The following is a 27885-nucleotide window of genomic DNA, read 5'->3' as shown; positions in this document are numbered from 1 at the left end:
TTTATCAACTATGGCCCCTCTTGGTTATTCTATGGTAAAGACTATCAGCTGTGAACCTTCTAGGTGAGTCGATGGTTAGGACTGTATCAACTATAGGCCTCTAGGTAAGACTATGGTGAGGACTGTCTCAACTATTGCCCATCTAGGTGAGTCGATACCATTTTTATGTCTGTGTCCAGCATGAAGGAAGTCAAGAGGTAGTTTTGTGAGCCATTGCTAACTAGCGTTAGCGTAATGACAATGACTGGAAGTCTATGGGTATCTGCTAGCATGATACCTCTAACTTCCTTCATACTGGACGCAGTGACATAAAAATGGCATCCACGAGTTAATCTACTGTAACTGTGGGGATGTATATAGAGGGAGTCATTGCCAAAATCCCAAAGTTTCCCTCTAAAGACATGAAGCGGTAGAGGAGATGCCATTCATTTTCAATGCAGCTAGATGGGGGCGGACTTCTATCCAGGCGGAGCGATCGGCGGTGCTCATGCATGTGAAAGCCACTCAGCCAAGGCGGAGAAAATAAGAATCTGCTCCATTTTTGGGAAATCTGCTCCGCCCCATCTCTTCCTGTATGGAAATCTATTTAACTTGAGGGGTCACAGCTGTTATAGTCCTCACCAGACTCACCTAGAGGGGCCATAGTTGATCCAGTCCTCGCCATGGCCTTACATAGACACCATAGACTTACCTAGAAGGCTCACAGCTGATATAGTCCTCCCCATAGACTTACCTAGAGGGGCCATAGTTGATACAGTCCTCACCATAGACTTACCTAGAGGGGCCATAGTTGATACAGTCCTCACCATAGACTTACCTCCTGTCTCAGCCTCCAGTATTTATGCTGCAGTAGTTTATGTGTCGGGGGGCTGGGGTCAGTTTGTTATATCTGGAGTACTTCTCCTGTCCTATTCGGTGTCCTGTGTGAATCTAAGTGTGCGTTCTCTAATTCTCTCCTTCTCTCTTTCTTTCTCTCTCTCGGAGGACCTGAGCCCTAGGACCTGAGCTCCAGGACTACCTGACATGATGACTCCTTGCTGTCCCCAGTCCACCTGGCCATGCTGCTGTTCCAGTTTCAACTGACCTGAGCCCTAGGACCATGCCCCAGGACTACCTGACATGATGACTCCTTGCTGTCCCCAGTCCACCTGGCCATGCTGCTGCTCCAGTTTCAACTTCCACCTGACTGTTCTGCCTTATTATTATTCGACCATGCTGGTCATTTATGAACATTTGAACATCTTGGCCATGTTCTGTTATAATCTCCACCCGGCACAGCCAGAAGAGGACTGGCCACCCCACATAGCCTGGTTCCTCTCTAGGTTTCTTCCTAGGTTTTGGCCTTTCTAGGGAGTTTTTCCTAGCCACCGTGCTTCTACACCTGCCTTGCTTGCTGTTTGGGGTTTTAGGCTGGGTTTCTGTACAGCACTTTGAGATATCAGCTGATGTACGAAGGGCTATATAAATAAATTTGATTTGATTTGATTTGACTTACCTAGAGGGGCCACAGCTGATACATTCCTCGGACTTTGGGCCTGTACACTTCAGACACGTGGCGTCACATGCATGGCACTTCCCATGGCTATCCTGGTACTCTCCTGCATGCAAAACACAAAGAAAACATTTTACATTTACGTTGCACTAATTCAATGTAATTACCCTGTAATATTTTAATACAGAACGTAAGTATTCAGCTGTACCTAGCAACTGCAGATGAGGCATATACAACTATATTTGATTTGTAATGAAAGGAAACTGATCAGATTACGTTTAATTAGTTATATGTATAGTTACTTTGTAATAATAATATAACGTGTGACCTACACTAACACAGTAGCTATATGATACACTATCTGAATAGACCAGGGGTGAAAGTAGAATTCATTCGTCGCTGTAAGTGCTGTTATTGTGAAGTGGAAACGTCTAGGAGCAACAATGGCTCACCCGCGAAGTGGTAGGCCACACAAGCTCACAGAACAAGACTGCGGAGTGCTGAAGTGCGTAGAGTGTAAACATCGTCTGTCCTCGGTTGCAAAGCTCACTACCAAGTTTCGAACTGCCTCTGGAAGCAACATCAGCACAAGAACTGTTCGCCGGGAGCTTCATGAAATGGGTTTCCATGGCTGAGCAGCTGCACACAAGCCTAAGATCACCATGCGCAATGCCAAGCGTCGGCTGGAGTGGGGTAAAGCTCGGCGCCATGGGACTCTGGAGCAGTGAAAACATTCTGTGGAGTGACGCTTCACCATCTGGCAGTCCAACGCCCGAATCAGGGTTTGGCGGACGCCGGGAGAACGCTAGGCCACTTAGTTCCAGTGGAAGGAAATCTTAACGCTATAGCATACAATGACATTCTAGATGATTCTGTGAACTTGACTGGCTTACACAGAGCCCTGACTTCAACCCCATCGAATCCCTTTGGTGATGAATTGGAACGCCCGACTGCGAGCCAGGCCTAACCGCCAAACATCAGCGCCCGACCTCACTAATGCTCTTGTGGCTGAATGGAAGCAAGTCCCCGCAGCAAAGTTCCAACATCTAGTTGAATGCCTTCCCAGAAGAGTGGATGCTGTTACTGTATAACAGCAAAGGGGGGACCAACTCCATATTAATGCCCATGATTTTGGAATGAGATGTTCGTCGAGCACATACTTTTGGTCATGTAGTGTATTTCCAGCCTCCAAACAGTGGTGAATGGAAAGAGACATCTGTTACACAAAACACCACAAAGTGTAATGACATTTGGCGAATGTCATTAGGCTAGAATTTATGCATCCACTGCTGTCCGTGCGCGTCTCGGTGTGGGCCACTCATCTCTGCCATGGCAAAATGTCTGTGTTCTCGTGGAGCCACATGGCATTTTGGAACATAGGCTACACAACACATTTTCATGTCCATTCGCTCATTTTTCCTGCCTCTGGCATGCAGTAATGATAAGTTTACTTGAAATGTTGTTTTAATAATTGTGATAGGCTCACGTTTTAAGGTATGGTGTACCCCCACTATTTATTTTGCTAGGATGCCGTACCGGACCGTACTGCCTTACTTTCACCCCTGGAATAGACACTGGGTTGTACGAGTGAGTTTAAGGAGAGTGATTGATTGACTGACCATCACCACAGACGGTGCTGACCATACACACTTTGTCCATAAGACTGTATCCACCAGCACAGCTGCTGCAGTTCCCCTTCCCCGCTCCCACACAGGTGAGACAGCTGGAATCACACCTGAGGAGGTACCAGCAGACTGGCTGAGATTACATAAACAGACACATGTGCACAGAAATAGGCAGACACAAACACACACACAAACACACAATAAAACACACACACACACAGAAAGGTCACTAGTTCGAATCGCCAAGGTGAAAAATCGGTGAATGTGCACATGAGGAAGGCACAACCTTAAATTGCTCTGGGGTCACCTTGGAAAATGGCAGACCCTGGCTGTGACCCCACTCTCAGGGGGAGTTGGAATATGCAAAAAAAAACACACTGACAATTCACACGTGTGTATTAACACAAGCAAATTATTATTATACACATGTTGGAATGAGGCCAGCCATAATAATAATGAACAATCCACCTACACCAAGACACAGAGCTCACTCACCTCTTGCATATCCTGGGTCCATCACTAGTTTTCTGTGGGCTGCTCTCCGTGGCATAGAAGCCAACACTACAGGAGGAAACACACCTCCACTCCTCCATCAGGTACCCATCAGCACACTGGTTACACGCCTCAATGCCCGCACCTGTGATAACACACATGTGCACACATCCAAACAGACGCACACTGTAACCCATGTTTTATTTTTATTTTACCTTTATTTAACTAGGCAAGTCAGTTAAGAACCTAATGGCAGTCAGGCTACCTCTGGCGAGCACATGGAGGGCTGTGCGGCCCCCCAAAGAAATGCCAACCCACACCATGACTGACCCACCGCCAAACCGGTCATGCTGGAGGATATTGCAGGCAGCAGAACGTTCTCCACGGCGTCTCCAGACTGTCACGTCTGTCACATGTGCTCAGTGTGAACCTGCTTTCATCTGTGAAGAGCACAGGGCGCCAGTGGCGAATTTGCCAATCTTGGTGTTCTCTGGCAAATGCCAAACGTCCTGCACGGTGTTGGGCTTTGAGCACAACCCCCACCTGTGGACGTCGTGCCCTCATACCACCCTCATGGAGTCTGTTTCTGACCGTTTGAGCAGACACATGCACATTTGTGGACTGCTGGAGGTCATTTTGCAGGGCTCTGTTAGTGCTCCTCCTGCTCCTCCTTGCACAAAGGCGGAGGTAGCGATCCTGCTGCTGGGTTCTTGCCCTCCTACGGCCTCCTCCACGTCTCCTGATGTACTGGCCTGTCTCCTGGTAGCGCCTCCATGCTCTGGACACTACGCTGACAGACACAGCAAACCACAGCTCGCATTGATGTGCCATCCTGGATGAGCTGCACTACCTGAGCCACTTGTGTGGGTTGTAGACTCCGTCCCATGCTACCACTAGAGTGGAAGCACCGCCAGCATTCAAAAATGACCAGAACATCAGCCAGGAAGCATAGGAACTGAGAAGTGGTCTGTAGTCACCACCTGCAGAACCACTCCTTTATTGGGGGTGTCTTGCTAATTGCCTATAATTTCCACCTGTTGTCTATTCCATTTGCACAACAGCATGTGACATTTATTGTCAATCAGTGTTGCTTCCTAAGTGGACAGTTTGATTTCACAGAAGTGTGATTGACTTGGAGTTACATTGTGTTGTTTAAGTGTTCCCTTTATTTTTTTGAGCATTGTATATATGGCTTAGGGTCCTGTTTGGTTTGATCCAAGTCACCCCTCCCTTTACCTGCACAGGTGGCACAGGCCTCGTGGCAGGGCTCGCAGGTGCTCTCCTGTTCGTTGTGGTAACTTCCTGGTCCACAGCTCCTCTGGCAGCGGTTCCCCAACAGACTGGGGGGGGTGTAGATCGATAGTGAGATAGAGAGAGACTCATCATTATCTGGGCTCTGTGTTCCGACCCAGAGCGCACACACTCATTGAGAAGTTTTATCTGATAACTCTCAACACTGCAAAATACAACAAACATTATAATAGGAGTTTGCTTTGTTGCAATAGATTTAGAATGTGTGTGCGTGTGCAAATTAGTATTCTCTGTGGCGAAGATGGAGAATCACTGTGTACAGAGAAGAAATGCATGAGTTGGTAATTCGGGCGTCATCAGAGGGATTGGTTCACCTTGTGCCTGATTTGCATTCTGTGCAGATGTTCGCCGAGGTGCATCTCAAGCAGTTTTCACTGCACTTCCTGCACATATTTGCATCTGTGGGGAAAACAACAATGCAAGCATTCATACCTGCCAAATATAATTCCACTCCAGTTGAAGTAAAAGCATTGTTCATTAAGCACATATTCAGTAGAGACATTGGCTTGGTTTTTACAACAATACAGCATAATATCCTTAAAACCCTTTACACTTGGGGGAATTGGCCTATATGGATGGGGCTAAATTGAAATGTTTCTTACATAAGAAATATGAAAAGCATGTGCCTAACAATCTTGGCAATTGAAAAGGGAACCGTTTGGAGATGATGGGAACATTATTAGACCAAAATGTGAGGACACAACAGTTCACCTGACAAGTCTAAAATACTGTTGATTTTATTTCTAGTTTACATTGACCGTACTTTGCCGCATTTGTTGATTAAATCTGAAAATATTCTGCATACCTTCAGTAACACGAGAAGAATATTACTGGAGAATTTGGGGAATTGCAACATAAAACAAATAAATGACAAGGGTTTAAAGTGAGAGGTCAAACTGGTTGCCTCCAGGTGGCCACACACATCTCCAAAGTGTGCACAAAGAAGAGTCTTCAACTACAAGGTGTTTTTGGAGCTCTTCTAGCTGTGCCGTTGAGGAACTAGAGCAAGCACACTTGTAGTCGATTTGGTTGGAGCACAATCCTCCATCACAGCCATCACACAATCCAAAAATGGTCCTTCATAAATCCCAATCTGGCTCAGGTGGGCATCATTTGAAGGCTTGTTCTATTGCCAACATGACTAGCTGAGTTAGAGAGTACGATATTACAGTGTTAGGCTTTCAAAATGCAATTCAGGCAAACAGATCATAATTTTGGTGTGCATAGAAAGGAGTGCATTCAGTTGCGTGACGCAGCAAATTTTCATAACAACAGACAAAAATAGTCTCATTCGGTTCAGAACAACCCAGGGTATAACAACGATATGATATGGAAATGTGAAGTGCACATTTTGATTCATGGGTGTTTAGCTTGCTTCTATGACATCAAAGCAGTATTTATTATAATCCTCAACGTCTCATCTTTCAAAATACATAAAGTCCTCTTAAAATTTACAGAATTTCCCTCACTCAAACAACAAAACATTTGCAAACGCTTTGCCCAAACAGCGGGAGGGATGGGGGCAGCTTCTTGTCATGCGAGGTGGGTGGAGTAATAAAGGCCTAGTTCACACATTTTATGGATTTTTACATTTAAAAAAAATTTTTTATGTTTGATTTTGATATATCAGAGGATTCTGCAGCACCCTCAGCACCCTTGCTTACTGCCGCTATGCGTATGCGGGAACGAGGGCTACCCTGTTGAATGTTAATGTTAAGTAGATGGCTATGTTAAACATTTCCTCATGAGTTATAAAGCTCAGATAGATAAATAGTAAATAACAAAATATATATATGTTTTGCATGCGCTTTTTGTACCAGTATACAATTCTATAGTAAATAGTATTAGAAATAGTACAATGTAGATTTCACGAAACAAAATACTCCACAATGCAAGTAACCATTTCACTGTACTGTTTACACCTTCTGTATCCTGGGCATGTCACAAATAAACTTAGATTTTTTTGATATAGTGTGTGTTTACCAGAGATGGTAATATGAAGAACAACATCACCTGCACTAAAGTCAAATTTGGATATAAGTTTAGGCAACGAGACAGTTTCCAAGTTCAAAAATTCTCAGTTAGAATGCCCTGCTTTTATTTCGTCACACTCACAACCGTAATCCATTTTTTGTAATTAGCTCATCATTAACTTGTGAGTTTATTTTCCTGTAATAATAAATATAAATTAGATCAAGTTAAGACGTTGTCAACTATATGATATGGTCATTATTTTAACTGGCTAGCCAGCTAACTGTCACATTCTTTCAAAATCGAACCCAGAAGCAGACCAGGACAAGGAGAGTAGGAAGAAGGTGAGTATTTATTTACAAGTGAATGTGAATGGGTAGATATATCCAGGTGGCGTAGCGGGCAGCGGTGGTGAGTTGATGGGAGTAAATAGGTGGATCCAATGGGGTAGCGGAATCCTCCGACGACCAGGCGGGAATGGGGTAAATGATCCGGGTGAGTAATGTTCATGGCTACCGATCCGGCAGGGAATGGATGTCAGGTCAGAGCTTTTGAAGGGGAGAGGTGATGATCAGGACAGTTGTGCAGATTACTGATGGGATACAGGTGCGGGTGAACATCGATCTCCCAACAAGCTAATTCGCCCGGCAACCAGACAGGGTGCGTTCCAGGACACCGGAAACACACTCCAGGACAGAAACACAGGCAAACACAGACTCAGGAAGCGGGATTCGTGACAGTACCCCCCCTCCGACGAACGCCACCGGGCGGACTACCTGGAGCGCCAGGGTGGAGGCGGTAGAAGTCACGAAGCAAGTCGTCATCAAGGATCTGACGCCGAGGAATCCAACTCCTCTCCTCTGGACCATATCCTTCCCAATCCACGAGATATTGGAAACCTCGACCCCGCCATCTGGAATCCATTATGCGGCGCACCGTGTAGGCAGGACCACCTCCGATCATCCGAGGAGGAGGAGGACGAGGAGGAGGGGGCAACAGAGGACTGAGGAGAACCGGCTTGAGGCAGGAGACATGAAAGGTGGGGTGTACTCGAAGCGTTGCCGGCAATTTGAGTCGGACCACAACAGGGTTAATGATTCTCTCCATCACAAACGGACCAATGAACTTTGGTGGCAGTTTCCTCGACTCAGTCCGTAGAGGAAGATCCTGTGTAGCCAACCAAACCTTATCTCCGATGGTATAAGCGGGAGCAGGAATACGGCGACGATTCGCCTGGATCTGATACCGGTCAGAAACTCTAAGGAGGACCTTCCTGGCCCGATGCCAGGTCTGGTGGCAACGACGAATGTGGGCCTGGACAGAAGGAACCGAAAGATCCCTCTCCTGAGAAGGAAACAAGGGAGGTTGGTATCCGTACAGGCATTGGAAGGGGGACATCCCAGTGGCAGATGAAGGAAGGGTATTATGGGCATACTCGACCCAGGGTAATTGAGATGACCAAGAGGTGGGATCAGAGGAGACAAGACAACGCAGCGTGGACTCCATCTTCTGGTTGGCTCTCTCCACCTGACCATTAGATTGTGGGTGAAATCCAGAAGTGAGACTGACTGTAGCTCCAATGGCCAAACAGAAGGATCTCCAGACAGCAGAGGTAAACTGAAGACCACGGTCAGAAACAATGTCACTGGGCAATCCGTGGACCCTGAAAACCTCCCTAACCAGGATCTCGGACGTCTCCGTGGCAGATGGAAGCTTGGAGAGAGGGACAAAATGAGCAAACTTGCTGAATCTGTCCACAATGGTCAGAATGACCGTGTTCCCAACAGAAGGGGGCAATCCCGTGACAAAATCCAGGGCCAGATGCGACCAAGGTCGCCGAGGAATAGGTAGGGGGTGAAGAAGCCCAGAGCTGGGCCGATTGGTACTTTTGTTCTGAGCACAAACAGGACATGCGGCAACAAACCTCCGGGTATCTCCTCCCATGGCAGGCCACCAAAATCGTCTGCGCAGTAGCGCCATAGTCCGAGCAACGCCAGGGTGACAAGCTATCTTGCTGGCGTGGGACCACTGAAGAACAGCAGAACGGACCGACTCAGGCACGAACAACCGACCGGGTGGACCGTTACCGGGGCCGGGCTGCGTCCGAAGGGCCGCCATCACATCCTCCTCAATCCTCCATGTAACGGCTCCCACGACAAGGTTCTGGGGAAGAATCGTCTCAGTCTTGGCCCCACTCTCATCCGTCTTGGAGAACATCCGGGACAGGGCGTCCACTTTGCCGTTCTTCGACCCAGGTCGAAAGTCAGGGAAAAATTGAAGTGTCCAAAAAACAAAGCCCACCTGGCCTGACGGGAGTTGAGACGTTTAGCCGATTGCACGTAATCCAGATTCTTGTGGTCAGTCCAGACCACAAACGGTTGCTCCGCTCCCTCCAACCAGTGACGCCACTCCTCCAAGGCAAGCTTCACAGCGAGAAGCTCCCGGTTACCCACATCGTAGTTTCTCTCAGCTGGTGAAAGACGACAAGAGTAGAAGGCGCAGGGATGGAGTTTACCGTCAGTGGAGCTACGCTGGGACAGGATGGCGCCCACCCCCACATCAGACGCGTCCACCTCAACAACAAACTGACGGGAAGTGTCAGGTTGAGAGAGAATCGGCACGTTGGTGAATCGGCTCTTCAAGTTCAGAAATGCTCGGTCTGCCTCAGGAGTCCAACAGAAAATTCTGGTGCAAGACGTCAGAGCAGTTAAAGGGGCGGCCACCCGGCTGTAATCACGGATAAACCTCCGATAGAAGTTCGCAAATCCCAGGAATCTCTGGAGCTGCAATCTCGTACCGGGCCGGGCCCAATCCCGAACCGCCCGAACCTTCTCTTGGTCCATCTTGATCTCACCCCTGGAGATGATGTACCCGAGGAAGGATGTAGTGTGGGCGTGAAAATCACACTTCTCTGCCTTCACAAACAGACGGTTCTCCAATAACCGCTGCAGGACCTGCTTAACATGCTGGATGTAGCTGGAAAGCTCCTTGGAGAAAATCAGGATGTCATCCAGGTAAACGAACACAAACAGACCGATCATATCCCTCAGCACGTCATTCACCAAATCTTGGAACACTGCTGGAGCGTTGGAAAGTCCAAACGGCATCACCTGGTACTCGAAATGTCCCATAGGTGTATTGAATCCAGTCAACCACTCGTCCCCCTCTTTGATCCGAACCAGATGATACGCATTGCGTAGATCAAGCTTCGTAAACACAGTAGCACTCTGTAAAGAATCAAAAGCGGAGCTCATCAAGGGCAAGGGGTACTTGTTCTTGACCGTAATATCATTCAACCCCCGATAATCAATACACGGTCGAAGAGAGCCATCCTTCTTACTCACAAAAAAAAATCCAGCTCCCAGGGGTGATGACGAGGGACGAATGAGACCTGCAGCAAAAGACTCCTTTATGTAGGTCTCCAGGGCTTCCCGCTCAGGTCGAGAAATACTGTATAACCGTCCCTTGGGAAAGGCAGCTCCAGGGAACAGCTTAATTGTACAATCATAGGGTCGGTGGGGAGGAAGTGACTGAGCTTTCTGCTTACTGAACACCTCACCCAACTCGTGATATGTTTCAGGAACCAGGGACAAATCAGGAGGAGCAGACTCACTGACCCGACTGGGGACAACATGAGAACAGGCAGTCCTGAGGCAGTTAGCATGGCACTCAATGATCCAACTAGTTACCTTACCAGTCACCCAATCGAACGAAGGATTGTGTTCTCTTAGCCAGGGGTATCCAAGAACCAGAGGAACATGGGGGGAAGGCAAAATGAAAAAAGAAATAACCTCTGAATGATTCCCCGACAACAACATCTTAACCGGTTCAGTCCTCATAGTGATCCGTGCCAGAATACTGCCGTTCAGAGTGGTTGCTTCAATGGCTTCCGGTAATTGCTCCTTGGAAAGCCCCAGCTGTTCCACTAAGTCGGCATCAATGAAGCTGTCATCGCACCTGAATCGATGAAAGCGTTAATCGCTAAACTCTGATTCTTATTTATGAGGGTAGCAGGAAAACGAGGTCTGACAGGGCTCTTGAGAGGTTGAAACTGGCTCCCTAACAAACCTCCCAAACTTAACGAGCCGAGCAGTTTAACGGGCGCTGAGGACAAACGGAGATGTAATGTCCCGAGCTACCACAGTAGAGGCAGCTGTTGGTCTCACGTCTACGTTGGCGCTCGTCCTTAGTTAACCCGTGCCGCCCAACTTGCATAGGTTCAGGATCTGGCGGCAGGACTCCTCCACTAATCCCGTGTGAAGGAAAATGATCAACCCGTTCTGGTCCACTTCCTGACCGAATGGTAACCGAGTCTCAGATTGATTAGATGGACCCCACTGCTTCTCCCTCCTTCTCTCTCGGACTCTATTATCTACCCGAATAGCTAAGGTGACCAAGCTGTCTAGATCACTAGGCTCTGGATAGGATATCATCTCGTCCTTGAGTTGCTCTGACAACCCCTGGTAAAAAGCCGCTTGTAGTGACTCCTCATTCCAACCACTCTCCACAGACAATGTCCTGAACTCGATCATAAAGTCTGCCACACTGCGAGCTCCTTGGCGAAGAGTGAACAAACGTTTAGCTGCGTCCTTACCTCGGACTGGATGGTCAAAAAGCTTTCTCATCTCTCCCGTGAACTCCTGGTATGAAGCCATGCAGGTCTCCTGTCGTTCCCAAATGGCTGAAGCCCATTCCAGAGCTCTTCCACGCAGCAGTTCAATAACAAAGGCTATCCTAGCCTTGTCAGTGGCGTAAGAATGGGGCTGCAGATCAAACACTAACCCACACTGCATAAGAACAGAACGGCATCTTCCCAAATCCCCTTCATATTTATCAGGCGTCGGTACCTTGGGTTCACGGAAGGAAACCGCACCAGACACGGCAGGTGAGATGGGTGAAACAGGTGGTGAATGAATCGCCGGCAAACTGAGCTGATCCTGGATTTGTGTCAAGCTAGCAGATAAGTTCTGGATTGAACCCGCTATCTCCTGTAGCGCCGTCTTGTGTTGTCCCAATGTCTTCCCCTGCTGGGTAATGGCATGGCAAACGGAGTCCAGGTCCGCTGGGTTCATCCTTGGCCGGATCGTTCTGTCACGTTCTTTCAAAATCGAACCCAGAAGCAGACCAGGACAAGGAGAGTAGGAAGAAGGTGAGTATTTATTTACAAGTGAATGTGAATGGGTAGATATATCCAGGTGGCGTAGCGGGCAGCGGTGGTGAGTTGATGGGAGTAAATAGGTGGATCCAATGGGGTAGCGGAATCCTCCGACGACCAGGCGGGAATGGGGTAAATGATCCGGGTGAGTAATGTTCATGGCTACCGATCCGGCAGGGAATGGATGTCAGGTCAGAGCTTTTGAAGGGGAGAGGTGTTGATCAGGACAGGTGTGCAGATTACTGATGGGATACAGGTGCGGGTGAACATCGATCTCCCAACAAGCTAATTCGCCTGGCAACCAGACAGGGTGCGTTCCAGGACACCGGAAACACACTCCAGGACAGAAACACAGGCAAACACAGACTCAGGAAGCGGGATTCGTGACACTAACTTCACGTTAGCTAGCTAATAAGCTAGAAACAAACCAAAACATTGTTTAGAAAGTTGCTTTTAGTTGCCTAGTTTGCTAGATTGACATATACCAAATACATTTTTAAACGGATGGGTTTATTGGTGTTAAAATACACCAGCTATGTTATTTTGGACCACGTTGTTGTGTTTATGCTTTCTCATAACGACAACAACAAATTTTATATCACTGCGACATATGTCTACAGACCTGTCGATAGATTAGGTATAGACCAGCCTTTAGTCTTGAAATCTTTGGTTGTTTAGTACACTACCATATTCACTTTGTTTAGCACATGGCCTCACATGTGAATTGTTAAAGGGATGGGTGGGGCTAAGGCTTAAGAGGGCATGAACAATGCTGAATGGGTGTAGACAAACAAGAGCTCTCCAGTAAGTACCTAAACATTCAAAGGCCATTTTTTCAAAAGTGGTGTTACAAGTGAATCAACTTTCAAAGCAGAATTACTTTCCCATTGTTCCATAACTGTACTGTATAATCTACAATTTTCTAGCTCCGAGTCTATACTTTTATCCAATGTAAAAAACACAATTTCAAATGTTGTCTACATAAGACCAAATCGAGCTGGTTGGTCACATATACTAACCATCAATTTTACAATTAACATGCTGTAAGAGTTCAGCTGCCTTATTACTGTAATTATTGTTTTTAGAACTAGTGGTCAGGGAAAATCCGACAAATTTCCCGGTGCACTGCTCTAATTCATTGTTTTCTCCTTCCCCCTGTGAACGTACTGCAGAGTTGGCTAGCAAGTCTAACGATTCGTCACGATTTATCACCTGACATCTACAATAAAGTGTGTCCCTCTGTGATGAACACAAAGTGGTTTTGTTTCGCATCTTCAAATTGTGTTTAGGTTTTTAAGATGAAATTCGATATAGGTCGATGTGTGTTTGTCGTAGAATGATGATGAATGCCTCACAATGTAGGGGGCAAATCCTGAATCGCATCCTATTCCCTAGACAGTGCATTATTTTGGACCAATATTCTATGAGAGTCTAGCCATAAGTAGCGCACTACTTGGGCATTCGGGTGTCATTTGGAACACACAGGGACATACCATGGTCCAAGTAATAATTGTCACCACAGCTTGCCGTGCAACTATTGGTTCCCTCGGTCAGGTAGTGTCCAGCGCGACATGTAGCACACTGGTCACTGCGGCTGCCCGTGCACATTTCACAGGAGGAGAAACACTTCTTACAGCGACGCCGGTCGCCCCAGAATCCCACTGGGCACACAGACACACACGTCCTGTAAGAGAGAAAGCACATGCCTTGTTGATTGTTTAGTGCAACACTAGGATTGTCTCCACATGGGACACATACTAAATGCATGTGTTAACTGTGTGTCCTACAGAGTTCAAAGCAGGAAAGCCGGAAGGCTACTGTGAGAAACATCTGTGACTCGATAACAGCCAACAGTGAGGTTCGTAAAATATGTAATAATGAGCCGCCGGACAGCCCATGATTTAAAGCACGAGTGGAAGACCTAGTACAACATCACTGACTCCAACCTATACATTTAGAGTGAATAGTCTTGACCTGCTGTTGTTCTTGAACTTGAGGAAGAGGTGTAGACATGTGACACACTGCTGGGGGCCTGGTCCCTCACAGCCATCCTCACTGCACTCGGGGTCACATCGGCCTGGAAGGAACGAAACAAAACTTACATTTCTCATCATGCATTTTCATAGCCTGGAATAATTCATTTGACAAAGCAAGACAGTCAGAATAGGGAAAGCATCTCTTACAAACACCAAAAGTGGTGGAACCCTTAAGACTTGGTGAAGCCTGAAGACTTAGCTTTGACGTAGGCTACTAGTTAAACAAATGGAGCTCGATACAGGCCACAATTAGTAGTTAGATTCCGGTGTCTAAGCTATAAAAGGGTGTGATAATTGTATGTCGTCTTGTTCCAAAGCTGCTCTGTGACAACGGGTAAAGTGAATCACCGTTGTATTCCTCAGTGAGATCATCACCGTCAGTTGGCAGCTCTGCCGAGCGGGCTTGCTCACGCCGCATGGAGTATGGTTGCTCTGAGGTGCCATAAAGCACTAAAGACCACTCTCTCAATTCCCCTGTAAATCAATGGAGAGAGAGGAAGAAAAAACTACTTGTTATCAGGTTTTTATTAACTACATGACTTGACCAAAATCAACTAGGTCCCCAAGTCTTTCCTAGTCAGGTCACGTGATCAGGGGGAAAAAAATCAGGACTCCACTCATGTGTAACAGTATTTGATATCTGGTATAATTCTTGTGGTATTGAATGATGGTCAAAGTATAGCATGGCAAACCTGTTTCACTGTTGTCCCTTTGTTGAGATGGAGTATCCAGGACCTCCAGACTCCACTCTCCTGATGCCTTCTCCCCCCAGCAGTGAGTGGTCATGAACTCCCAGCTCTGGAAGCCCTCAGTGGAGTGGTCAAGAGGCCTGGACCAAAATACAACCACGGTATAATAAACTCAGCAAAAAAAGAAACGTCCTCTCACTGTCAACTGCGTTTATTTTCAGCAAACATGTGTAAATATTTGTGTGTACATAACAAGATTCAACAACTGAGACGTAAACTGAACCAAGATCCACAGACATGTGACTAACAGAAATGGAATAATGTGTCCCTGGAGGGGGTTGTCAAAATCAAAATAACAGTCGGTATCTGGTGTGGCCACCAGCTGCATTACGTACTGCAGTGCATCTCCTCCTCATGGACTGCACCAGATGTGCCAGTTCTTGCTGTGAGAGTTACCCCACTCTTCAACCAAGGCACCTGCAAGTTCCTGGACATTTCTGGAGGGAATGGCCCTAGCCCTCCGATCCAACAGGTCCCAGACGTGCTCAATGGGATTGAGATCCGGGTTCTTTGCTTGCCATGGCAGAACACTGACATTCCTGTCTTGCAGGAAATCACGCACAGAACGAGCAGTATGGCTGGTGGCATTGTCATGCTGGAGGGTCATGTCAGGATGAGCCTGCAGGGAAGGTACCAAATGAGGGAGGAGGATGTCTTCCCTGTAACGCACAGCGTTGAGATTGCCTGCAATGACAACAAGCTCAGTCCAATGAGGCTGTGACACACCGCCCCAGACCATGACGGACCCGCCACCTCCAAATCGATCCCTCCCCAGAGTACAGGCCTCGGTAAAACGCTCATTCCTTCGACGATAAACGTGAATCCGACTCATCAGAGAAGAGCACTTTTTGCCAGTCCTGTCTGGTCCAGGGACGGTGGGTTTGGGCCCATAGGCGACATTGTTGCCGGTGATGTCTGGTGAGGACATGCCTTACAACAGTACAACAGGCCTACAAGCCCTCAGTCTAGCATCTCTCAGCCTATTGCGGACAGTCTGAGCACTGATGGAGAGATTGTGCGCTCCTGGTGTAACTCGGGCAGTTGTTGTTGTCATCCTGTACCTGTCCCACAGGTGTGATGTTCGGATGTACTGATCCTGTGCAGGTGTTGTTACACGTGGTCTGCCACTGCGAGGACGAGCTGTCCGTCCTGTCTCCCTGTAGCGCTGTCTTAAGCGCCTCACAGTACAGACATTGCAATTTATTGCCCTGGCCACATCTGCAGTCCTCATGCCTCCTTGCAGCATGCCTAAGGCACGTTCACGCAGATGAGCAGGGACCCTGGGCATCTTTCTGTTGGTGTTTTTCTGAGCCAGTAGAAAGGCCTCTTTAGTGTCTTCAGTTTTCATAACTACGACCTTAATTGCCTACCGTCTGTAAGCTGTTAGTGTCTTAACGACCGTTCCGCAGGTGCATGTTCATGAAAGGTTCATTGGGAAACAGTGTTTAAACCCTTTACAATAAAGACCTGTGAAGTTATTTGCATTTTTACGAATGACCTCTGAAAGACATTGACCACTATGACCAGGACCACAACACGACCATAGTGTAATATAATGCAAATGTTGACCAGGACCAAAATACAACAGGATAGAGCCATGTCACACTGTCATTTCTGGATTCTCTCCATAACCAAAGTTTATCGATACGTTTTCAGTCCCAAAATGTCCTCCAATGTCCACAATAGTCCACGTCCCATGCCCTCTGTTGTGTAGATCCTATGTTTCCGATTCATTTAGCATTGAGGGATGCAGATGGGATATGGACTTATCTCCACATTAGACCACTTTTTTGGTGAGAAAACTTTGAGGTGAACTATCACTTTAAGTCACTCGGCACATCAGCCAGTTTCTATCATCAACAAATATTTTGAATGTGTTAAGAGTGGGTGAAGCGACCAATCCCACTTGTATTGAGTACTACAGCACAACACCCTTTTCACACTATCATGCCAACCTGAACTGTACTTTGTTCCTTTTCACATGGTCCTTTCCACAGCTCCAGGAACTATGGTGGATGTGTAACCAGGCCAGCGCAATACAGTTCATCTTGTCTTGGCTCAGAAGTGTGAAAAGGGACTTACCTGTTTGCCAGTAGCTGTGACTTGGTCCCAGCGGGTGACGTGAGAGTGACGGAGAGGTCACCTCTGTGACTGTGGGTGATGGTGACACGGATGACTACATGTTCCAGATAAACAATGTGCTGCAGGGGATGATGGGAGCAGCCGGTGGACTCATACACAGACCTCAGCACAAGGCCTGGAGGAATGGTTCTGTAATGTGAGAGAGAGAGAGAGAGAGAGAGAGAGAGAGAGAGAGAGAGAGAGGAGGGGACAGGGGAGCGGAAGAGGGGTGAAAGAGAATGTGGGAGAGAGAGTGAGAGAGAAGGACAGAGATACAGAGAAAGAGAGAGAAAGTACGAGCGAAACACAGAGAGATTGTGAGGGAATTCCCATGCCGATGGATTCTCTGTGGAGATGGATAGATGGATATGCTTCAAAGGGAATAGAGGATTGTGTCCATGGTGGGAAGCAGTCAGTCAAGTACCTGCTCTCTTGGGTAGGAGCCTCCTTACACACATGCTGGGAGGGGACCAGTCTCCATCGCTCAGCCTCCTTCACCATGCTCTCTGCATCCAGCAGCCCAAAGCCGTACAGGTGGCTCACTGCCAATTAATAATTGAATGAATGGACAGAAGGAATAACAAATACACTAACAAACAAACAAACAAATGAATGGATCGATGACTTAAGTAAGCCATCCATGAAGCAATTAGTCGGTCAATCTAGCAATTAGTCGGTCAATCTAGATAGGAATGTCTTAAATGTGGTTGTTTGTCGTTTGATGTGTAGTGGTACATAAATAATTGTTCCCTTGTATGTGTTTTGGATGTCAATGGAAATTATTATAAATGAAGGAAAGCCCTTTTAGTTTTCTGTAGCCAAGCGTTAAGGAAACACAAACTCATTTGTGGACAGGATATGGGAAGCAAATTCAATCAAATCAGATACCCTGGTATCCAGCTCCGTTGGTGTGCCAGTCAGGGGAGGTCAGGTGACTGGCCTGTGACGTTCTGACAATAATGTGCTGCACGTCCCTCCAAGTCAGCAGTGGGCTGGATCAGGGTCCCACAGACACAAGTCAACAACACTGTATATAGCATATTATCTTAGTAATACTACAAAAACATTATCAATAGCTTATAACTAGGGCCATGAGTTTTTCTTGACCACGTGACCTGACCAGTCCAAGTTTTAGCCTTTAACTAGGGCCCAGAGCTGTTCCTGGTCAGGTCACGTGGTCAAGAAAACCTCCTTGTTACCTATAATATTATCATTAGATTTAGATATCGGTGATGATATCTCTAGGAAAGTAGGTTACTTGGCCTCCAGGGCGAGTGCGATGACCCCTGCTGCCATTGGAGCGGAGACTGAGGTCCCAGAATGCTCCTTGCTACAGCCTTGTTTCAGGTCCAATGTTACCTGCCAGATAGAAAGTATTGTTGTGTGACTACAAAATGGTACAGTAGATGTGCTATTATGCCTTATAAACATCATACGGGGCTTTAAAGATACACTTTGTAACTTTCAGGTCATTTAATTTCCCCTGTGACAACGACAAACACATTCTGTCAAGAAGCAAAATTTAAAAAAAGAATGGATACATTCACCCCATCCTTTCCTTTCACAAACAAGCGCTGCAGCTGAAAAGAGCTGAAGTGGCTGTACCTTTGACACTGGTTTAAATCACTGTCATATGCAGCTATTGTATCAAATCAAATAATGAAGTCAAATCTAAATGTACTCATCACGTATAGCCGGGTTGGGGCCGATATACAGCTTGACTCACCATCTTGGCTCCCTGTCTGTCGGTGGAGAAGGAGCTGTAGGTGGAGGCCAGTGTCGAGGGGCATGGCTCCAGGTAGTCGGGTCTGGCCCCGCTATGGGTGGTGCTGCTGATGGAGATGGTGTAGATGCTGTTGGTGTAGCCGTCACAGGAGCAGTGATCCCTGCTCCGCCCACCGTTACCTGACGCCCACACGAAGATGGAGCCACGCCCCTTCCTTCCCTGGGAGTGGGGGTTCATGGGAGTAGTAGTTTTGGTCAAATTACCTTCATCAAGGTTTTATAGGATTTGGATTCTAGACACTGATCTAAGGTTGTTCTTGCGTATTCCCTTCACCGTTGGTTTACATTAGGGGGGGGTGCAAACTGATCCTAGATCTAAGGGCACCCTTCTCCCCTGTGATTAATGCCAAGCGTGAAGAGCCACTAATGATTCATATTTGTATGTTATTTACATATTGATATGAAGATAAAGATAAGCACTAGAAGTAAACATACAGCCTGAGGCCAAAGACAGACAGACAGACAGACAGACAGACAGACAGACAGACAGACAGACAGACAGACAGACAGACAGACAGACAGACAGACAGCTTTATTTTCTTGAGATTTCAGGACTTTTTGTGGAGCAAAATTGTTTGACCATTGAAAATCCTATTTTCAAGGTAGAAAAACAAGTATACACACATGTGCACATGCACATGCACACACACATAGTGGAGGATACATTTTTGACTGTACTGACGCAGAGAAGTTAGACAGACACACTCACAGTGCGTATGCCGTTGTCTAATGCGAGGCGAGCCAGAGGACCAGGTCCTTCCACAGTCCTCCCATCATCCTCCGGCCCCCAGCTGGCAGAGTAAATATCAATGTGCTGCTGCCTGAAGCTCAGGGATTGGGCCTCTACTATGTCCGTCACATCTCCGTCCAGCATACGAATGCCTGCAGATACGGGAGTGGGATGGACCTTCATAACCTTAGTATTCACTACATAGGATGGATCACCCATAGGAATAGACCGACTAGAATGAGATTATTGTCCTCTCCTTTTTCCTAGCCACCGGGCTTCTACACCTGCATTGCTTGCTGTTTGGGGTTTTAGGCTGGGTTTCTGTATAGCACTTTGAGATATCAGCTGATGTACGAAGGGCTATATAAATAAATTTGATTTGATTTGATTATATTTCTATGGGACCGCCTGATTTAGAGGAGACCTTCAGCACCATACAGTATGTATGCATCTTCAATGTACAATGTACCTTCTATTTAATATTTGTAAAACTGAACTTGAACTGAATATACAGTATTTGTCCATATTTAATGTGCTGGCACCAAGGAGATACATTTTTTTTTAAATAACTTTTTCTCCCCAATTTCGATCTTGTCTCATCTCTACAGCTCCCCAACCGGCTCGGAAGGTCGAGTCATGGGTCCTCCAAAACATGCTCGGCCTAACCGCGCTTCTTAACACCTGCCAGCTTAACCTGGAAGCCAGGCGCACCGATGTGTCGGAGGAAACACTATTCAACTGATGACCGAAGTCAGCATGCAGGCAGCCGGCCTGCCACAAGGAGTCGCTAGAGTGCAATGAGCCAAGTATAGCCCCCCCAGGCCAAACCCTCCCCTAACACGGATGACTCTGGGCCAATTGTGCGCCGCCCTATGAGACTCCCGATCACGGCCGTTTGTGATACCGCCCGTGATCGAACCCGGCTCTGTAGTATCGCCTCTAGCACTGCGATGCAGTGCCTTAGACTGCTCGGGAGTCCCCTGCATTTCATGTTTTTATAAACGTGACTAATAAAGAACTCAAAACTCACCACCTATCCGAGCATTGAAGGAGATTCCAACAGTGCACTGAGAGTTATTTGCTGCCGCGGCAACCATCCCAGCACATTTTGTCCCATGGCTTACCCGGAAAAAAAGGGAATGTATACCACATTAGCTTAGTTGCATATGTATGAGGAGACAGGCTATACGTACAACATCAAACTGGCAAAGAATAGACACATTCAAACAAGTGAATATGCATATTCATATAATATTAACATAATATATGAGTGTAATTGTGGGGAAAAATGTAAGTTGCTTCATAAAATGGGCGAAGATTCTGCAAAAAGCCTCAATAAGTAGGGCCTGGAGTTTTTCCTGACCACATCAACTTACCACGAAAAAACTCACAGCCCCAGCTATGAGCAATATGTATATTGAAAATAAGAATAACCTGTTGTCATTGCTAGAGTCGTATCTGGGCGTGGGGTCATCATCATTCCCATTGAAATCATAGCTGGCAAAGGGGTCCTAAGATACAGTGACACAGAAAAAAACAAAAGTCAGTGGCTAATTGGCCTTTAGTGTCTTCTAGTCTGGTCTGGTCTAGCCTGGTCTGGTCTAGCCTGGTCTGGTCTAGCCTGGTCTGGCCTATACTCCACCAGTCAGAGCCTATTGACTCACAAATCAACTAGGCGTGTCTGAACACTAAAGCGGACAAGACGTTTAGCCTGTATTTTAATACTCTGCGTTGACCTTTAAAAGCTCCGGGCCAAGAGCTTTGACTGCATATTGTCTCAGCTCTGGACTTTTACATTCGGGACATATGCCAAATTGCTTATAATAAATGTCCTTGTGAAGTCTTCAGAAGAGACGGTTCCCGAGGCACTTACAAAATTTGGCCTGAGATCAGGATGCTCTCTCTCGATGCCGTCATCCAAGATGGACACCACCACTCCCTTCCCTGTGTGTCCTCTCCTCCAGGCCCCCTCGATGTTCATGTAGGAAGGACAGCCCTGGGAGCCCTCACTGCAGTGCTGTTGATGGGGGAGGGGGGGAATCAGCACATGTCATGTTTACTTGTTTATTTGGATCATTAGCTATTACTTTAATAATAGTTATAACTACAAGGTGTCCTCGCAAAGCACAAAACAAAACAATGGCGCAAATGTGGGTATTGCATAGACACCTGTAGCATGTTTGTAAATGTATGTTTGACCCTGTTTAAAAATACCTTTTAAACTCATCCTTCCTTCCTTCCTTCCTTCCTTCCTTGAGGTAATTACTGACCTGTTTCGCTTACATTGCTCTCATCAATCATGTCATGTCAGATTAGTGGGTACCTCAAGGTAAGAGAAAGGATGCATTTTAAAAGTGTTGGAACGCGGCCATTACTGTATGTCTGCGGTGCAGCTGTGCCCTCTCAGCTGAGAGATACTCACAATGTACCACAAGCTGCACCACTGGGGATCATTGAAAACCAGTGTCTGGGTCTGGTTAGGTTGGATGGGGCCTGGGTGAATGTGTTTCGTCCGAACGTCAATGGAGTAGATGTGACTGGCTCTGGAGTTCCTCTTGGTCCTCCAATGGACCACCTGTTGCTGCACCCACACCACCTGCAGAGGAATAGAGGTTATAGGACTCCTGGTGTAGGCTACTCACAGTAGTATGGAATGCACACTGTAGACAGTACAAGGTGGTGTTTCACGTGTTTGCTGAGTCTGGTGAATCCCGTACAGGTGAAAGGTCAAATGACATTCATATCGATTTTTGTTTTTTACATCAATTGAGTATGTCTTTTGTGTGCACGTGACTGCTTGCTTGTGTGTGTGCTCGTTCATGTGTGTGTGAGTGCGTGTGTGTGCAGCATGTCATGCAGCTAATAAATTATATAGGAGGGTATCAATAACACCTCCAATGGGATCTAGTTACTGTACCTTGGTCTCCTTGGCAACGAGGTCGGTAACGTCTTTGTTGGACAACGTGGACCGCTCCACCGTCCCACTGTGGTGGAAACTATAAAAGTTGTTCAAGTCTCCAATCTGGGCAGAGTAGGAAACAATTTTTAAAAAGTTAACTAAGCAAGCCAGTTAATAACAAATTCTTACAATGACGGCCTACCGGGGAACAGTGGGTTAACTGCCGTGTTCAGGGGCAGAACAGATTTTTTTTACCTTGTCAGCTCAGGGATTCGATCCAGCAACCTTTTGGTTACTGGCCCAATGCTCTTAACACTAGGCTACCTGCCGTGTATAATCGTGTGTATGTATCCTAACGAGATCTGCCGCTTTTTCAACTGTGTCCCCATGTCTAAATGGCTGATAAATTATGAAGCTGTCATTGACATCAGTCATTGAGAAGGTTACTTTACACCCCTACTAGACTTTCAGGCCAGGGAAACCTGAACCCCAGGTACTGAGCCATGGGCTGGGCTATACCCTGTGGGTACACTCCTTTCTGACACCCAGGTTGATCATAATACCACCATTACGTATGTGTGCCTGGACCTGAACAGAATGGAATTTAGGCTAGGCTACACAAAACAGTCCATGTTTCCATCAGGGTGCTAATAGAGGGAAGGACAAAACAGTAAGAGTAGTGCTTTGGCTATTCTATCTAGGACCATACTGCTGTTGTAATCCATGAGTAGAAATTATGACTCCTTGGTCCCATTCAAATGATGACTCCTTGGTCCCATATCATACATCGAACTACTGAGTTGTGAGGTGACTGAACTCAATCTCTCCTTGAACCAGGGTGGCAAATTGTAGCCTGAGCCTTCCTTTCCTCTCTGAAAAGATGTAGGCCTGGGTCATATGAAAATAGGGCTTTTGGCCTGCATCTTCTGATAAGGAAGATAGTCTGATGTGGGTGCTCACTACAAGGTCAATGACTTGGCTAATTTGATATGGGGGCCACATGACTGTTTGAAGTCTCAGAAACGAATCTGATGTCTGCCCCAGCCAAACAACCGTGAATGATTCAGATCCAATCCAGCATTTCATGCAAAAAGCTTGTCATTCACATGGGATAGAAAACGTCTTTCATCCAAAATAGGCGTACTTTAAAGGAAACAGCTAATAAAAATAGACTTAGGCTATGTATCAATTTGACAAAGGTAATGATGGTGCATAAGTAAAGTTAGATATCATGTTTAGGCCGAAGAATAGCGGACTAAACTAAACGGTGAACTTAATTCTGTCACCAGGAGTTTAGTCCGTTGACCCACTAAACTTCACTTTGGCTTTGGCTATAGACCGGTGTAACGTTTTTCCCCATTTGCATTGCAGTCGAATCATGAATGCTAACTTTGTCTCTGCAAAGGAAACATTAGGTAGGCTACAGTAGAAAAGTATAATGATCATATGCAAACTTGGAGAATTTACCTGGCCCAAATTGTGAAATCCATATTTCTCCGCTATACTGTCTGCAGAGGCGGGTGCCCCATCTATCCTGATCGCCCAGTCATTTGTGTATATTATTGTTTGACAGAGTGGCATGAGACTCCCCATCCAAACAAAAGCGAAAATAGCCACCATTCCGGTTGAAAGAGGTAAATTCCGTGTCATCTCGCTCAAAAGTTATAAAAGTTCTCTCGGACTTCTTTCACCGTCTGAAGCGCCTTCACATGGCGAGGAAGTTGTAATTTACTATGATAGACCTATGTTCGTAAAAAAATAGAATATTATCGGTGAATGACTGCGTTCAAAACGTGTCCTGCAGAAATGTCATTTCCCTGTTGAAATCTACCAGTGAGGACCAACTTCATTTACAATGCAGACTAGCCTAGATATCAGATTGCCATCTTCAATGACCCCGTAGTATCTCCTTTCAGTCACTCGTTGGTGACACAAATCAAATAGGCCTATTATTGGTCAAACTGTAGGCCTATATTGCACAATGTTTACAAAGTGATTTGATTGACAAAAATGATATCATTTACAAATGCTTGATGCATCATTAGTAATGGCCTAGAATCCTATGAAGGATTTAAATCCTATGAAGGATTTACTGACTGAGACATGTGGACTGTATACTTTCATTTCAATTACTCCCCGAGAAGTGTTAACTCGTATGATTAGGCCTAGGCTATTTTGTGTGGCAGATGAGTAGCCTTCTTAGTGAGGAGTTGACACCACTGTCCTTGGGAGTTTTTTTTTAACAATGTAATTATGTCAGACTCGGAGTTCCTAATTAGATTGACAATCCCTCCTATTCATTTAGGATCACTTCAAGACAGAGGCCTGCAGATTTATTGCAAAGCATTTACTGGGATCTACACATCAGTGGCATATGGATCTTTGGCGTACACTTTTGAGGTATGAAGTCATCTGATATACAGTGAATAATATTCCCTTCAACTATCTTTTATCCATTGAAAACACCATTTATCTGTACAATACCTTGACCTGACACCCTTTGAATGAACATTAGATTCACTAGTACAATGAAGTCTCAATCCATTCCTAAAATGTGATAATGTTTTAAATGTTTTTCTGATCAAATATATACTGAATAAAAAAAATATAAACGCAGCATGTAAAGTGTTGGTCCCTTGTTTCATGAGCTTACATAAAAGATCCCAGAAATGTTCCATATGCATTAAAAGCTTATTTATCTCAAATTTTGTGAACAAATTTGTTTACATCCCTGTTAGTGAGCATTTTTCCTTTGCAGAGATAATCCATCCACCTGACAGGTGTGGCATATCAAGAAGCTGGTTAAACAGCACATTCATTACACAGGTTCACCTTGTGCTGGGGACAATAAAAGGTCACTCTAAAGTGTGCAATTTTGTCACACAATGCCACAGAGGGAGAGTGCAATTGGCATGCCTGACTGAATGTCCACCAGAGCTGTTGCCAGATAATTTAATGTTAATTTCTCTACCATAAGCCGCCTCGTTTGAGAAAATTTGGCATTATGTCCAACCGGCCTTATAATCGTAGACCACGTGCAACCGCGCCAGCCCACATCGGGTTTTCTTCACCTGCGCGATCATCTGAGACCAGCCACCTGGACAGATGATGAAACTGTGGGTTTGCACAACTGAATAAAAAAAATGGAACCTTTATATAACTTGGCAAGTCAGTTAAGAACAAATTCTTATTTACAATAATAGCATTCCCTGGCCAAACCCGGACAACACTGGGCCAATTGTGCACCGCTTTATGGGACTCCCAATCACAGCCGGATGTGATGCAGCCTGGAAACCGTCTCAGGGAAGCTTATCTGCGTGCTTGTTGTCCTCACCAGGGTCTTGATCTTACTACAGTTCAGCGTCGTAACCAACTTCAGTGGGCAAACGCTCACCTTTGATGGCCACTGGCACGCTGGAGAAGTGTGTTCTTCACGGATTAATCCCAATTTCAACTGTACTGGGCAGATGGTAGACAGTGTGTCTGGTGTTGTGTTGGCGAGCGGTTTGCTGTTGTCAACATTGTGAACAGAGTGCCCGATGGTGGCGGTGGGGTTATGGTATGGGCAGGCATAAGCTATGGACAACAAACACAATTTCATTTTATCAGTGGCAATTTGTATGGACAGAGATCCTGAGGCTCATTGTCGTGCCATTCATCAGCCGCGATTACCTCATGTTTCAGCATGATAATGCACAGGCCCCATGTCGCAAGGATCTGTATACAATTCCTGGAAGCTAAAAATGTCCCAGTTCTTCCATGGCCTGCATACTCACCAGACATGTCACCCATTGAGGATGTTTGGGATGGTCTGGATCGACATGTACGACAGAGTGTTCCAGTTCCCACCAATATCCAGCAACTTTGCACAGCCATTGAAGTGGAGTGGGACAACATTCCACAGGCCACAATCAATAGCCTGATCAAATGGTGGTCACACCAGATACTGACTGGTTTTCTGATCCCCGGTTTTCTGATACTTAAAAAAATATATATTATTTTTTACCCCTTTTTCTCAATTTCATGATATCCAATTGGTAGTTACAGTCTTGTCCCATCGCTGCAACTCCCATACGGGGACTCCGGAGAGGCGAAGGGCGAGAGCTATGTATCCTCCGAAACACGACTCTGCCACACTGCTTCTTGACACACTGCTCGCTTAACGCGGAAGCCATCTGCCCCAACGTGTCAGAGGAAACACCATCCAGCTGGCGACCGAAGTCAGCGTGCATGCGCAAGGGCCTAATGAATTTATTTCAATTGACAGATTTTCCTTAAATTACTTAACTCAGTAAACTCTTTGAAATTGTTGCATGTTGCGTTTATATTTTTGTTCAGTGTATATTCTTTCATCATCGAGCCATTGCAAGTTTGTCTAATTATTTATTATTGATATGAATCATTCATTATACTTCTACATCATGTAGGCAGCGTGTTGTAATAGTTGTAATAGAATTCCCTTTATTCAGTTAAATGTATTCCTTTTGAATTGCACATTTTAATAAAAGGGTCGGTGATGCACTGTGCACATGGTTTTTATTATCTAGTATTTCACTTTGGAAAGAAAACAAACTGGATGAAAGCTGAAGAAAACAAAGAAAAAGCACCTCTCGGCAAGCAGTCACAGGACTTTGAAGTTATCTAACATGTCCTTGGAGAGACTGACTTTGATGTTTCGAAAAATTAAGCTCAAACAAACTGCAAATTCCCCTGGAAATAATTGTCAAACTGGATTCTTGAGCACCTAGACTACCCCGAGGGTAGCTCAGGCATCAGCCCTCCTACCTATTTATTTGGTGTTAAAATGTTTTTCTTTAATACTAACTCTAATGCACCTCTAGAGTACAGGTCCCAAGGGGGTAGTTGTTCAATGCAAATGCAAACAAACATCTTGAAGTTCTGACAGTCTGAAAGTCTTTAGGTTTGTTTTCAGCATTTGTTGCTTATTATTCAAACCTTAGAATTGTTCAATTGCTTGAACGCGTTCCACGGGACTTTCTCTGTCTGAGATTGCGTTTTCGGGTCTGCTGTTTTACCAGCAATAACAGCTCTTACTGAAAGAAATTGGGTTAGCCCTCATTTTGAACACATCCCCTTTCCCTTCCCATTTATGCAGTCTAATAAACAGGCTATAGGCCAGGTTGCTTTACCTCCACAACCCTCTAATTAAACTAACTAGCTACTGTGACAAATGGCTGCAGGTCTAGGCCTATGATTAGGACAGTTATTCATTACACTTCACAGCACAATAAATATCTCAACCCCATTTTCCTCCTGATAATGGAAGCCAGAAAAATCACTCTGTATACCCCCCCCCCGCGCCTCTTTAACTGGGCTTTATTTACATATAGTGATTAATGCCCTGGTCTTTCTTCACTGTGGTGATGTCGGGGGTGGCGGGGGAGAATTTAGCTCATATTTTATTAAACCAATCTGCGCCTGAATTGACTCAAACTTGGCAGGTCCTTAATTCATTATTCACTGTTCCCCTGTGACATAGCCACTGCAGCAGCACTACA

At 45.9% G+C, this 27885-nt stretch overlaps 1 protein-coding gene across 1 annotated transcript in view; it reads right to left on the bottom strand.

The window, feature by feature from the left end:
- pcsk5a (proprotein convertase subtilisin/kexin type 5a) overlaps positions 1-24258 on the bottom strand; it is a 41197-nt gene extending 16939 nt beyond the window's left edge. Inside the window, exons 1-21 of the mRNA XM_042302115.1 lie at positions 23834-24258; positions 22385-22489; positions 21890-22063; positions 21341-21484; positions 20902-20978; positions 20498-20586; positions 19447-19619; positions 18679-18897; positions 18211-18311; positions 17841-17944; positions 17377-17494; positions 16914-17102; positions 14775-14911; positions 14431-14556; positions 14021-14123; positions 13540-13730; positions 5235-5319; positions 4846-4949; positions 3613-3754; positions 3112-3227; positions 1496-1598 (exon numbers count right to left, since the gene is read on the bottom strand). Of these exons, the coding sequence (XP_042158049.1) occupies positions 1496-1598; positions 3112-3227; positions 3613-3754; positions 4846-4949; positions 5235-5319; positions 13540-13730; positions 14021-14123; positions 14431-14556; positions 14775-14911; positions 16914-17102; positions 17377-17494; positions 17841-17944; positions 18211-18311; positions 18679-18897; positions 19447-19619; positions 20498-20586; positions 20902-20978; positions 21341-21484; positions 21890-22063; positions 22385-22489; positions 23834-24016 (2783 nt within the window). The 5' untranslated portion in view covers positions 24017-24258. The remainder of the gene's footprint in view (positions 1-1495; positions 1599-3111; positions 3228-3612; positions 3755-4845; positions 4950-5234; positions 5320-13539; positions 13731-14020; positions 14124-14430; positions 14557-14774; positions 14912-16913; positions 17103-17376; positions 17495-17840; positions 17945-18210; positions 18312-18678; positions 18898-19446; positions 19620-20497; positions 20587-20901; positions 20979-21340; positions 21485-21889; positions 22064-22384; positions 22490-23833) is intronic.
- Positions 24259-27885: the final 3627 nt, after the last annotated feature.

This window comes from Oncorhynchus tshawytscha, linkage group LG20, assembly GCF_018296145.1.
Source record: "Oncorhynchus tshawytscha isolate Ot180627B linkage group LG20, Otsh_v2.0, whole genome shotgun sequence".
NCBI classification, from domain to species: domain Eukaryota; kingdom Metazoa; phylum Chordata; class Actinopteri; order Salmoniformes; family Salmonidae; genus Oncorhynchus; species Oncorhynchus tshawytscha.
Note: the sequence above shows the minus strand (reverse complement) of the source record. Positions and strands in the feature narration are given on the sequence as shown.